The 14,480-nt window shown below is 51.7% G+C and overlaps 1 protein-coding gene across 1 annotated transcript in view; it reads left to right on the top strand.

The window, feature by feature from the left end:
• Positions 1-1,901: 1,901 nt before the first annotated feature.
• LOC130475827 (guanylate-binding protein 1-like) overlaps positions 1,902-14,480 on the top strand; it is a 48,419-nt gene continuing 35,840 nt past the window's right edge. Inside the window, exons 1-2 of the mRNA XM_056847697.1 lie at positions 1,902-1,921; positions 4,211-4,431. Of these exons, the coding sequence (XP_056703675.1) occupies positions 1,902-1,921; positions 4,211-4,431 (241 nt within the window). The remainder of the gene's footprint in view (positions 1,922-4,210; positions 4,432-14,480) is intronic.

The raw sequence follows: 14,480 nt of genomic DNA, 5'->3' as shown, positions 1-14,480 counted from the left end.
AACTCTGGTTTGAACAGTTAGTTTAACATACTTAATGTGAAACTAACTGTTCAAACCAGAGTTTTGCTGTCCCTTCCTGTAAAGAACCATAACTTGTTACATTCCTTGTTTATTTACCACTAAGCCCATCTAAAGAAGAGGCAATAAACTATTCTTTTTCTGTTGTGGAAGGAAGGTGTTGGTGTGAATCACTGAAGGAGATTGGAAGGGGGGGAGAGTTGTAGAAAGGACCTCAGGATACCAATTCCCACTACCTCAGGCTTCCCCTATAATAGCACTTAATTCCAGTATAGCTATTCATTAAAACTGCCTTACTGACCACTCAACCCACACCATAACTAAAATCATCTTGGTCCCACTGGAAGGTGTGATGGAGAGGGTGGGGTGGTGAGAAAGCACCTGGCCATCACAGGGGGGTCAGTCAGCCCTGTCCCAGGTGCACAGGACACATCTGGCTAGCTGGGAATTATTTGGGCCCTGATGTTAAGGGACAGCTGGCCAATCAACAGCTGTGCTTCATTATGGAGAATGGGGAGTCAATCCCCCCCCCCACCTCATTGGATGCCTGGCATTACTTTTTGACAAAAAAATCAAGGGCAAACCACTTCCAAATGTCTCTTGAAAACCTTATGGGGTTGCCATAAGTCAGCTGTGACTTAACGGCACACGCACACACACAAGATTTCTATGCTGCCTCTCCAGAGAACTGGCTCACAGTGGCTTACAAAGCATAACAACACAAACACACATAACAACAGAAGTCATCAACATTTAAAGTCCCCTGGAATAGTTGTCAAGCTAGAGGCAGATGATTTTAAAAGACCGGCCCCTTTCTTTAAAAGCTTGGGTAAAAAGAAGCCCTTGGGACAGGTAAGAGAGAGAGGGGTAGGTGCCCGGTGAGCATCAAAAGGAAGGGCATTCCACTGGTTGCCATCAACCTCACCTGAAGCTGAAGAGAAAGGGCCTGTGAGGAAGCGGTGGGCTCCTGCTGCCCCACACTTCTTTTGATGTAGCAACAGCTTTATGGGCAAAAATGGTTTAAACAACAGAGCACTATCAAGGTTGCTGATCTGACAACCCTCCTCCTCAGCCTTAGGGGCATTATTGAATATGTGCCCTTTCCACAAAACAGAGGGTGGGTGCCTTTCCTTCCAAGAAAAACTGTTCTGGGAAATCACCCTTGTTTATCTTGAGGGCAGGGTGAATATTTGTGGCTGGAAAGTGAAAGAGAATGAAAGAGAAAGAGAAAGGGAGACGTTTCTTTTCAATACAAACAGTTCAGGGAAATCAGCCTTGTTTATCTTGAGGGCAGGGTGAATTTTCGTGGCTGGAAAGTGAAAGAGAATGAAAGAGAAAGAGAAAGGGAGACGTTTCTTTTCAATACAAACAGTTCAGGGAAATCAGTAATGCTGTTATTTTGGTGGAAAGTCTAACAGTCTTTGCAGAACGGCTGACAGCCTTCCTCCCTCACTGGGGCTGGCACTTTTTCTTATGAGCTTCGTTTCCTGTTCACCCAATCAGCTTGTCATAAATCTGTGAAGAAATGCACCAAACGTAGGCCTTTATTTCATGTTCATGTTCTCAAGGAGAATTAAACTGGGCAACAAATTCCAGTGATCCAAGGTAAGTTCCATGGTGAGTGATCTCAAAGTTTTGTTTTTTCCATACAACAGAAGTCAAGTTTCTGGCAGAAATTTAATAGCAGCAATAATCCACTTCAGCAATTATCTCTGCAGTTTCATTGGATATCTGGTTCTTTAAATGCTCATGTATCATAATCTGCATTGTTCTTCCATAGAAGCCAGATCATAATGTGGTGTTGGCATTCATGCTTTTTGTTTTTAAACAATTTTCCAGTGGGAGGGAAAAGAAACCCTCTTTCTACAAAAGGATCATTGTGGATGAGTGAAAAAGTTTGCAGGTAAAGCAGGAAGTGTTTCATGTTTTGTACACACCAGCCACTTCCAACAATGGACATTTTCTACATGGAAATTTTTCCCTGCATGGGAGCAAACCGATAAAATTTGCTTGAGTGACACTTGTCTGGGTCCCATATATTTCACCTTCAAGCTGGAACAACAATATTTTATTTCATGTAAAACATTTATTGGCCTCCTTTCTTCCTTATGTAGCTCAAGGCCGCTTACAATATACGGTAAATAAAATACATTAAAAAAGTAATTTAATTGAATGCAGTCCTAAATAAAACTGTCTTCAGCTGCCTCTTAAAGAGCAAAAGAGAAGGGGCCGGGCACACCTCCCTGGGAAGATTGTTCCATAATCCTGGGGCTGCCACTGAAAAGACCCTCTCTTGTGTACTCCCCAAAGGAGCTTTTTTGCTTGATGGGACAGTCAGGAGGGGCCTCTCCCTGTGATCTTAATTCCTGGATAGGGAAACAGTCCTTCAGATACCCTGGTCCCAAGCCATGTAGAGCGTTAATGGTCAAAACCAACATCCTGAATTGGGCTTGGGGGCGGATTGGTAGCCAGCATTATTGCTGTAACGTCAGACTTGTTCCCAATAGGTGGCCCTGACCAGCAGTCTAGCTGTAGTGTTTTGCACTAGTTGCAGCTTTCGAACACTCTTTGATCTGGCTTAAAGGGAAAATTGAAAACAAATCAGATCCTATGCTGATGCAGACATTTTGCACTTTTTCAGTAATTTCTGAAGGCCATTAGGCATAAGTTGTTCTGCTGGGCACATCAAACTAGGGTTCTTCATTGATTTCAGATATAGAGTGTTTTGGGACAGAAGGACATACCCGACTGAAAGAAGAGAATGAGCCCTGTGGAGTTTCTGTGTCTTTTTCTGGGCCTACTGTTATGGATTCTGAGATGGCCGACAGGGAAAAAAGTGTAAGTTTTGGGGTTTTTTAATTGCTGCTTCTTGGTATCTCTGGATCTTTCTTTTGGCTGCTCCATAGGCTCCCAACCTCCAGGTGGCACTTGGAGATCTACCACTATTACAACTGATCTCCAGGAGACAGAGATCAGTTCCTGTCAGGACTTCAGTACCTCGTTGCGAGAGCTGTTATGCCTGCCACTTTCTGTTTGAAGTTGTTTTCCATTTGAAATTGCTCTTTCTCAGGGCTCTCTCTCTAAACTGTTATGCCTGACACTTTCTGTTTGAAGGTCTGGGAACTTGTTTTGTTGTCAATATGTAATCTCTCACCCCTTCTGGGCATCTATAATACCAAAGTCCAGCAAAGGCAGCCCCATAGCTGTCACCTTTCTCTTCATGCTCTGTAATACCTATTTGACCAGTAAATCCATCTTCTTTGGACCTGACTGTCTCCGTTGTGGTTTCTGGTTCGAGGGACCAAGAGCTGACACCTCCCCAAACCCTGCCCTCGCTAGGCTTCACCCCCAAAATCTCCAGGTATTTCTCAGTCCAGAGCTGGCAACCCAGTGCAGTGTTGTGAAGAAGTATAATCTACGCTGGTTAGGGCTGCCAGCTCTGGATTGGGAAATACCTGGAGATTTGGGGGGCGGAGCCAGAGGAGGGCAGGGTTTGTGGAGGGACTTCAGTGGGTCATAATGCCATACAGTCCACCTTCCAAAGCAACCATTTTCTCCAGGTGAACTGATCTCTGTCACCTGGAGATCAGCTGTAATAGCAGTAGATCTCCAAGTGCCACCTGGAGGTTGGCAACCCTAATGCTGGTTTTACTTATAGTCTTTTTTGTACATATTGGATCTTGTAGTGATCTTGCTGCAGTGACTGAGGAATGTACTGCTGCAGAATATCTATGCACAAAACTCCACCCATCAGCCACTGCAGCAAGATTCCAAAAGGGTTAACTAGAACCAGGAACCCCTTCTTGTTCTAGATATCTACTTGATTGGTGGTTGTTCTTGACCCTAGGGTCATATTTTAACCGTTCATTTTACTGCTGCGAAGGGAAAAGTTCAATATGACCCTTTCAAAAACTCATACGTTGGATGTGCCCCCTTGCATATGTGAGGCCCAGGGCAACTGCCCTGCTCCCCAAGGCCCTGCCTACTCCTTTTGGTTATTAGTTACTGTATCTCTGTATGCATATTCTTCAGTCATGGGTGTTTCCCACAGAAAGCCACGACAATGTTTAATTTTTGTTAAAATGTATTCAGTTGCAGAACTGTAGAATCTCCAGAAAGCCGTGGTGAGGAATACTATGTGTATGTGAAATATCCAGTTTTTTTACCTGCCTCTTTTTTTCTTCCCAAACAGCCTCTGTCAAAGATCTTCCAAGTCACCTGCAGTGGCCTCCAGAATCCTTATGCCAACTCCCAGGTGCCTGATTGAGAACAAGGAAAGTAATCTTGTTGTCTGTCCAGAAGCCCTACAGGTGCTGTCTGAAATAGACCAGCCTGTGGTGGTAGTTGCTATTGTAGGACTTTGTCGGACAGGAAAGTCCTATCTCATGAACAAACTTGCTGGCAAAAATAAAGGTGAGTGAAACCTGCAGAATAAAGGTTACATGAAGCTGCAGAATAAAGGTTATGTGAAGCAGAGCAAAATCTGGAGGGGGTGGTAAATAAATTATTTTTTGAAGTCATAAGAAATGAAAAACATCATATGGTAAAGCACAGGGTCATTACTGATCCATAGGGTGATGTCACATCACAGTGTTTACTAGGTAGACTATGTTTATGGGGTGGTTTGCCATTGCCTTCCCCGGTCATCTTCCCTTTACCCCCAGCAAGCTGGGTACTCATTTAACCCACCTTGGAAGGATGGAAGGCTGAGTCAACCTTGAGCCGGCTACCTGAAACCGACTTCTGTCAGGATCGAACTCACATCATGAGCAGAGCTTGGTGTGAGAGTCTCAACCTAGCTGTGCTAACTTCGCGAAACCACTTGCTCAGACTTGGATGCAGAAACAAAGGATTTATTGAAGGCTTCAGATAGTACCAGACAGACACGGGTTAGAAGTTGCAAGTGAGCTGGCTTATCGGGGTTACAGTATATATCTACTACAAGTCTCTTTTGTCGTGGGAAGTTACAAGATAGATTGGTGCAATACAAAACATCAAACAGGTCCCAGAGAGACTGTTAGGACTATCAGATCCCCAAGGCCATATTCGGCCCGAGGGAGTGCATGCAGGAAGCGCAGCAGGGGAGGGCAAGAACGGCACCTGGGAAAGACGGATGAGGCGCCGGGGCCCAGGAAGGCAAGGGAGGTGTGAACTGCTTTTACGAGTTCAAAGGAACAGAGATAGAGGAAGCAGGAATGAGCAAAGGGGAGTCAGAGACACATGGCCCTCACATTCTGCCCCCCTTAAGGCCCCCCCCGCAAGGTCGGGAGGGCGAGGCTTATCGGGGTAGGCGCAGTGGAACTCGTGAACGAGGCGGGGGGCCGCCATGTGTGGGGCTGCCACCCATTCATCATGTGCAGGGCCCAGATGTTTCCATCGGACAAAGTAATACAGTTTTCCCTTCTTCCACTTGGAATCCAAAACCTTGGACACCTCCAGGTGCGTGTCCCCACCTACTACTGTCGGAACCTCAGGTCGAGGGGGGGAGTGGAATTGGGGAGCGGGTACGAAAGGTTTGAGAAGGCTGATATGAAACACGGGGTGAACGCCCCTAAGGGTCTTTGGCAGTTCCAATTCCACAGTGACATCATTGATCACCCGGGAAATGGGGAAAGGACCCACAAAACGATCGTTTAGCTTTTTGCAGGGCCGAAGCGAGCGCAGGTTCTTGGTGGAGAGATAAACTTGTTCCCCCACCTTGAGCTCCCAGCCCGGGGACCGATGTTTGTCGGCCTGTTCCTTGTACTTGCGCTTGGCCCTCTCTAGGTTTTTTTGTAACCAGGGCCAAGTGGATTGAACCACCTGCACCCACTCCTGGACCTCCGGGACGGCCTCGAGTTCAGGAGTGACGGGGGTGGAGCCGAAAGGGCCAAATTCCGTACCGTACACCACCTGGAAAGGGCTAAACCCAGTAGAGGAGTGGGGAGCTTTGTTGTAGGCATACTCAGCAAACGGTAGTAGGTCCACCCAATCGTCCTGGTGGTAATTAACATAGCATCGGAGATAACACTCGACCACGGCATTTACACGCTCGGTTTGACCATCAGTTTGGGGGTGGTAAGCTGAGGAGAGACCCTGTTCCTCCACCCCCATCAATTTCAGGAAGGCACGCCAAAATTTGGCAACGAACTGGACCCCCCTGTCGGAGAGCACCTTTCTAGGAATCGAGTGAAGCCTCAGGACATGAGTAACGAACAGTTTGGCTAGTCCCTGGGCTGAGGGGAGTCCGGCACAGGGGACGAAGTGGACCTGTTTAGAGAAAAGGTCCGTGATCACCCATAGGACCGTCTTACCCCGGCTAGGAGGTAGATCGGTGATAAAGTCCATGGCGATCACTTCCCAGGGCCGGGAGGGTGTTTCTAAGGGCTTCAGAAGCCCCGGGGGTTTTCCCATCCTTTTCTTTGCAGTGGCGCAGATGGGGCAGCTGCGCACGTATAGTTCCACATCGGCTCTCATGCCCGGCCACCAAAATTGCCATCTCACTAGGTGCAGGGTTTTTACAAAACCAAAGTGACCCGCAAGCTTGGCCCCGTGGACAAGTCCCAAGACCTCCTTGCGGAGAGGCGAAGGGACATAAAGCTTTCCACCCTGCACCCAGTAGGAATCCCGCTGTTCCATGCCGGTGGGAAGAAGCTGTTGTTCCGCTTCCTGCAGAGACGCGTCTCGGAGTCTCTGTTGGAAGGCTTCCGGAACTCCCTTGAGCATGGGACTACTCGGTTGGCGGGTTTGGGACTGGGTGGTGACGGCTAAACCTGGGACCTCCCCCCGTTGCTCGGGGGTGAACAGGGAGTCCACGGGACGGTCAAAGTCGTTGTGGTATTGGGGAAGTCGGGACAGGGCATCAGCCAGGGCATTTTCTTTCCCGGGGACGTGCTTAAGAGTGAATCGGAACTTGGCGAAGAATTGAGCCCACCGAATCTGTTTGGCGTTGAGCTTTCTAGCCCCCTTGAGAGCCTCCAAATTTTTGTGATCGGTACACACTTCAAACGGAAAGTCCGCCCCTTCGAGAAAATTCCTCCAGATGGTGAGGGCATGCTTTACCGCCGCCGCCTCCTTCTCCCAGATAGCCCAGTTGATTTCGGACTGAGAAAATTTCTTGGAGAAGTAGGCGCACGGTCTCAAATCCCCACTGCCGTCCCTCTGTAGGAGTGCCCCTCCCATGGCCACGTCCGAAGCGTCCACCTGGACCACAAAGGGTTTAGAGCAGTCCAGGTGGGCTAACACGGGTTCGGACGAAAAGAGCAATTTTAGCTCATCGAAGGCCTGCTGGCAGGGGGGGGACCACTGCAACCTGGCTGAGGGTAGCGCGGCGTTAGCTCCCTTCCCCTTGTTGCGCAAGAGGGAAGTGAGGGGAAGAGCCACCTGCGCAAAATTGGGTATGAAGTTGCGGTAGAAGTTGGCAAACCCCAAAAACTGTTGCAATTGTCGGCGTGTGGTGGGGGGTTCCCAATCCCGCACTGCCTGAACCTTACCGGGATCCATCTCCAACCCCTGGTGGGAAATCACATAGCCCAGGAAAGTGATGGAGGGTTGGTGGAATTCACATTTTGACACCTTAGCATACAATTTATGGTCCGGTAGACGTTGGAGGACCTCACGCACAAGGCGGACATGCTCGTCCATGGTTTCAGAATAAATGAGAATATCATCTAGGAATACCACCACCCCCCGAAATAACAAATCATGTAATACTTCATTGATTAATTGCATGAAAACACTCGGAGCCCCCGAAAGTCCGAACGGCATCACTAAATATTCAAACATGCCAAAACAACTTGAAAAGGCCGTCTTGGATTCGTCCCCCTCCTTAATGCGGATGCGGTGATAGGCTTCCACCAAATCCAGTTTGGTGAATATTCGGCCTTCCTTCAATTGTGCTAGAAGGTCTGGAATGAGAGGGAGGGGGTAAGCGTTAGACTGAGTGACAGCATTCAGTCTACGAAAGTCAATACACAGTCTCAAGTCCCCTGTTTTCTTTTTGACAAAAAAGGCGGGGGCGGAGTACGGAGCTTTGGAGGGACGTATGAAGCCCCTTGCTAGGTTAGTGTCCGAATAGTCTCGCAACACCGTCTTTTCATTAGGACTCATGGGGTAAACCTTCCCCTTGGACAACTTGCCTTCTCCCACGATCTCAATCGCGCAATCGGTTTCTCGGTGTGGGGGCAGCTCATCACATTTCCTCACATCAAACACATCAGCAAACTGGGAGTACTCCAAGGGTAGATGGGGTGTAGCGGGGATGGGCTCGGGGGCACCCACCAACGCGGCGGCCGGGGCGCAAAGTACTTGGTCCTTGTCGTGCATGGCGCAGGGGTCCTCGGGGAAGGTGAGGGTCCGCTTGACCCAGTCAATAGTGGGGTTGTGTCCCTGTAACCAATTCATCCCCAAAACTACGGGGGCAACTATGGGGGCGATGGTAAAGTACAGTCGTTCCCAATGTTCTCCCACCGCCATGACCACCGCAGTGGTACGGTGAGTGACGGGCCCCTTTTTAAAGTCACTACCGTCCATTTGAGAGAAACGAAGAGGGCCCGGGAGCCGTTTGCGTCGGACCCGTAATTTCTTGGCAGTCTCCTCACTAATCAAGGTACGGGCACACCCAGAGTCAACTAGTGCGGGAAATTCTAACACTGGCCCCCCTTTGGGTAAAGACAGGTGGACCCGGATGTACACATTATCCTCTTGGGCGCTTGCCATCGGTGGAGCTCCTTGCACAACGATAGGCACGGTCTGCTGAGGAGCCCCTCTTACAGCAGACCGACGGCGTTTTTTGCCGGCATCTCCCACTCTTCCTCCTCGCTGGATGAAGGAGACGTGGTAGTTGTAATCCGTGACTCGGCGGAGTCAAAAGCTGCATTTGTAATCCGGGGTCCCGATGGACCAGTGGAGGTAGAGGCTCCCTCTTGAGCGCTTGCGTGTAGCGCGGTGGGTGCGCTCCGGCGTCCTGGAGCGCCGCTTCGGCGTCGAGGTTGGCCCTCCGCCGGGGTCTTCTCCGGCTCAGTTGGGTTAGGGCGAGAGGGAGTCGGGCGTCCGGAACGGGACGGGCATTGCGAGGCAAAATGGCCTTTACCTCCGCACACCAAGCACACCCCGGTTTCGAAACGCTTGCGGCGTTCGGCCATTGAGGGACCACCGCCGCCCGGAGTTCGGGAGTCTTTGGTGCCGCCCGGTTTGTCCCCCCTCGGCTTAAAGTCGCGGCCGGTGCGCTGTTTGGACAGGGTCAGAAGCTGCTTCCGATTTTCGATGTCGGCGGCGTGGCGCACCCAGCCCTCGACATCCGGGGAGTTACCTTGCATGAAGGCCCAATGTTGCAGGTCCGGGTTTAGTCCTTCCCTGAAGCACTGCACCCGGGTAGCCTCGCTCCAATCCAAAATTCTGCTCGACAGAGACTGGAATTCACTCGCATACTGCGCCACCGACTTAGTCCCTTGGCGCAGTTGCATCAAAGTGGCCTTGGCCCGCTCCCCCAGGTTCGGGTCCTCGAACCTGTTGCGGAGCGCAATCATGAACTCATCCAGGTTCCGCAGCACCGGGGAGCGGAGCTCATACTGTAACACCATCCACGCGGCCACTTCGCCTTGTAGGAGGGAGGCCACATACTGGACCTGAGACTCTTCCGAGGTAAAGGTCCAGGCCTGTTCCCGCATAAAAATATCCACTTGGACCATAAAGAAGGTTAACTGATCCCCCGACCCATCATACGTGATCTTCAGGTCACGGCGGGCCTGAGCGCTGGGAGGAACGGGGGGAGCCGCCGGCGTTCCATCCGGAGGGTTACCGGGGGGAGGCTGTACCTTCAAGGCGTCCATGGCGGCAGCCATCTCACCCATCACGGCTTGCATGGCATCCATCCGCTCCAGCATGGTTTGGCGTTCCTCCTGCCATTGCCTCCGTTCCTCGTCCATCAGGACCTCCCTACGTGCGGAGTCGTCCTCGAGTCCCGTACCGGACAACCCCAGGCGGCGGTGTTTCACCTCGGTCCGGGAAAGCGACCAGCCCTTAGGAGAGTCCAGCCAGGAGTTAAAGGTGTTCTTGGGTTTCGTACCCAAGCCCGGTCCCGGGTGGGGGGCACCGGGTACCTTCCGTCTGGCACCCTCCTCCTTAGGGTCCGGTTTCTCCGGAACCTCGGATTTGTCCGGTGGACCCGGGGGAGTTGAGGTTTCCTCCTCGCCTGACATTACTGTCCCTTAAGGTACAGATGCAGAACGAAAAGGCAAGACTTGCAACTTAATGTGAGAGTCTCAACCTAGCTGTGCTAACTTCGCGAAATCACTTGCTCAGACTTGGATGCAGAAACAAAGGATTTATTGAAGGCTTCAGATAGTACCAGACAGACACGGGTTAGAAGTTGCAAGTGAGCTGGCTTATCGGGGTTACAGTATATATCTACTACAAGTCTCTTTTGTCGTGGGAAGTTACAAGATAGATTGGTGCAATACAAAACATCAAACAGGTCCCAGAGAGACTGTTAGGACTATCAGATCCCCAAGGCCATATTCGGCCCGAGGGAGTGCATGCAGGAAGCGCAGCAGGGGAGGGCAAGAACGGCACCTGGGAAAGACGGATGAGGCGCCGGGGCCCAGGAAGGCAAGGGAGGTGTGAACTGCTTTTACGAGTTCAAAGGAACAGAGATAGAGGAAGCAGGAATGAGCAAAGGGGAGTCAGAGACACATGGCCCTCACACTTGGACTGCAATACTGCAGCTTGCCACTCTGAGCCATGAGGCTCCTAGCAGGATATTAAAAGCAGGGCAGGAGTCAAAAGAGTAAGCTGACCACAAGGACCATCTGAAACAAACAGATAAACCAATTGGCCATGGTAAGGAATTATCATAGAATCATGAGAGTTGGAAGGGACCACCAGGGTCATCAAGTCCAACCCCCTGCACAATGCAGGAAATTCACAACTACCTCCCCCGCACACACTCCCCTAGTGACGAGAAGATGGCAAAGATGCCATCAGTTAGGAGTCCCCAGTGTGGTAGCCATGGGTGCCCTGGTTCCCGCCCACACCTTTCCTGGGGCCCACCAAGTGTTTTTCAAAAATTAGCCTGGGTAGTGTTGCCAACCTCCAGGTGGTGGCTGGAGATCTCCTGCTAGTACAACTGATCTCCAGCTGATAGAGATCAGTTCCCCAGGAGAAAATGGCTGCCTTGGCAATTGGACTCTATGGCATTGAAGTCTCTTCCCTCTCCAAACCCTGCCCTCCTCAGGCTCCACCCCAAAAACCTCCTGCTGGTGGTGAAGAGGGACCTGGAAACCCTAGGTCTGGGGCAGGTGGGCCTTCTGCCCAGCAAGGCTTCTTATTGGCCACTGGAGTTGTGCAGATCGGCTGTGCAGATTTCTAAAAACATTGCTTTGGCAGAAGCTGCCACCACAGCACAAAGATCTGACTGAAGGCAAGCTGTTGCAGTCATTTTGTAGCTGGCTCCACCTCCTGCAGCAGCCATTTTATGGCAGCCATTGTGTGGCTGTACCCAGCATACTGTGTCAGAATTCCAAAGGTTCCCTGTGTGTCAGGCAGACATTCAGCAGGTGCAGCTTTGCCCGTTTCCAAATGGGAAAACTATACCTGTTGAACTTCTGCTTGGCAAAAACTATTACCCATACCAGACCCCCTCAAAATACAAATGTGGCAACCCTATTTCACAACTGCCCTGACTCGCATTTCTGATTTAATCCAACCTCAAATAGTTCCTTATTGTAAGGGTCTGTAAGCTTTTGCTTTGTGTGCTCCCCCCCCTGGGCTCATAAAAGCAGTCCAGGCCTTTTGCCTTTCTTTGGTTCAGGCGCTGCGTCCAGCAGGCCCCAGGTTGGAATGTCTCTTCCCACCATCCACCTCCCTTGCTCTCTCCGACTCCCTCCCACCAGCTATGGCCTTGGTGTGTAGATAGCAATAACGAGCTTCCTGAGATCTTTGATGTTCCTGTACCATGCACAATTATCTCGTAGATTCCCATAACATGTATTTGACATCTGCTTCCCTGTAGGGGTTATAATTCTGTCTTTGTGAAATTGCTAGCACTTGCAACTTTGCCATTGTAGGGCCTACACTAACCTGAAGCTTCCAATAAAGTTCCTTGTTTCTGCATGACCGTCTGAGCAAGTGATTTTATGGAGTTTGCACAGGGAGGTTGGGAACCCTCACATTAAGTTGCAAGTCATCTGCCTCGTTGTCCTGCTCCTGTACCGTTCTTGGACAGCTATGGCAGGCAACGGGGATGACAACGACAAGAAGGACAGCACCATACCCAAGCAGCCCGATCCGGCCCCTTCGGAAGGGGAGTCGACTGGGAAGACGCCCAGTGGAGCTGACTCGGGATCGGGCCTGGGTACAAAGCCCAAGTCCACCCGCTTGAATACCTGGCTGGAGTCTCCCCGGGGTTGGTCGCTCCCGCAGAGCGACGCACGGTCACGACGGACTGTGGTTCACGGGTTGGGGTTCGAGGACGATCCCGCCCGAAAGGAAGCCCTGCTGCTTCACCAGATGGATGAGGAGCGGCAGCGCTGGCAGGAGGAGCGCCAGGAATTACTGGACCGGATGGATGCCATGAACGCGGTGATTCTGGACATGGCTCAAGCCATGGACGAACTGAAGGTTCCGATGCCACCCGTGGCTCCGGCGGACGGAGGGAAGCAACCAGGCCCACCTGTGGCTCCCGCACCTCCCATCCGTCCCGCTCCACCGGCCCGCCGAGACCTGAAGATCACGTATGACGGGTCGAGTGACCAGCTGACGTTTTTTATGGTACAAGTGGACATTTTTATGCGGGAACAGGACCGGACCTTTACCTCGGAAGAATCCCGGGTCCAATACGTGGCGTCTCTTCTACAGGGTGAGGCGGCCGCTTGGATGGTACTGCAGTATGAGCTCTGCTCCCCGGTCTTGCGAAGTCTTGATGACTTCATGATCGCCCTTCGACACTGTTTCGAGGACCCACATTTGGGTGAGCGAGCAAAAACCGCCTTGCTACAACTGCGTCAAGGGACTAAGTCGGTCACGCAGTATGCAAGCGAATTTCAGTCGCTCTCGAGTAAAATTTTGGACTGGAGTGAAGCTACCAGGGTGCAGTATTTCCGCGAAGGTTTGAACCCGGAATTGCAACACTGGGCTTTCATGCAAGGTAACCCTCCCGATGTTGAAGGGTGGGTTCGTCACGCCGCTGACATCGAGAACCGAAAGCAGCTGCTGCTCCTGTCCCGGCAACGCACTGGACGGGAGACCAAGACCCGTGGAGACAGGCCCGGCGGTCCGAAGGACTCTCGTCCCCCCTCGGGGGGAGGACCATCCGTGACCGAACGCCGCAAACGCTTTGAGAGCGGGGCCTGTCTTGTTTGCGGGGGAAGAGGACACTTTGCCTCTCAATGCCCTTCCCGACCCGGGCGTCCGGGACCGTCTCGTCCGGCACCGACCGAACCTGAGAAGCCCCCTCCCGAGGGGCAACCTCGCCGCCGGAGCGGCGCACCGAGCCGACGGGACGCACCCTCGGCATTGCACGCACGCAACGAGGTCGAAGCCTCGGGCACTTCTGGCCCATCGGGGCCACGGATTACAAATGAAACCTTTGACTCATCGGAGTCACGGATTACAAATACCGTGTCTGCTTCCTCCAGCGAGGAGGAGGACTGGGACATGCTGGCAAAAAACGCCGTCGGTCTGCTGTAAAGGGGGCTCCTCAGCAGACCGCTCCGAACGTTGTGCAAGGAGCTCCACTGATGGTAAGCGCTCAGGAAGACAATGTGTATGTAAAGGTCCATCTCTCGTTGCCAAAAGGGGGGCCCATGTTAGAATTTACGGCCCTAGTTGACTCGGGTTGTGCCCACACCCTGATAAGCGAAGAGGCTGCCTGACAATTGCGAGTTAAGCGAAAGCGGCTACCTGAACCCATCCGCTTTTCCCAGATGGATGGCAGTGACTTTAAAAAGGGGCCTGTTACTCACCGCACCGCCGCGGTCGTCATGGCCATAGGGGAGCATTGGGAATGGCTTTATTTTACTATCGCTCCCATTGCCGCGCCCGTTGTTTTAGGAATGAACTGGTTGCTGGGGCACAATCCTTCCATAGACTGGATCGAGCGGACGCTCACCTTTCCCCGCAACCTGTGTGTATTCCATGATAAAGACCGAGTGCTTAAAACTCCCGCAGCCGCCCTCGTGGGGGCCCCTTCTATCAAAGCTTCCCTGCCCCAGCTCCCCAGCGAGTATTCCCAGTTTGCCGATGTGTTTGACGTGCTGGAATGCGACGAATTGCCCCCCCACCGGGAGACGGACTGTGCTATTGAAATAGTGGGGAATGGCAAATTATCCAAAGGGAAGGTCTACCCCATGAGTCCTAATGAAAAGGCGGTGTTACGAGAATATTTGGACACCAATTTAGCGCGGGGCTTTATCCGCCCGTCAAAGGCACCATACTCGGCCCCCGCCTTCTTTGTCAAGAAAAAGACAGGAGACTTAAGACTGTGT

The sequence above is a fragment of the Euleptes europaea genome, chromosome 3, assembly GCF_029931775.1.
Source record: "Euleptes europaea isolate rEulEur1 chromosome 3, rEulEur1.hap1, whole genome shotgun sequence".
Taxonomy (NCBI): Eukaryota; Metazoa; Chordata; class Lepidosauria; order Squamata; family Sphaerodactylidae; genus Euleptes; species Euleptes europaea.
This window is presented reverse-complemented; position numbering and strand designations above follow the sequence as displayed.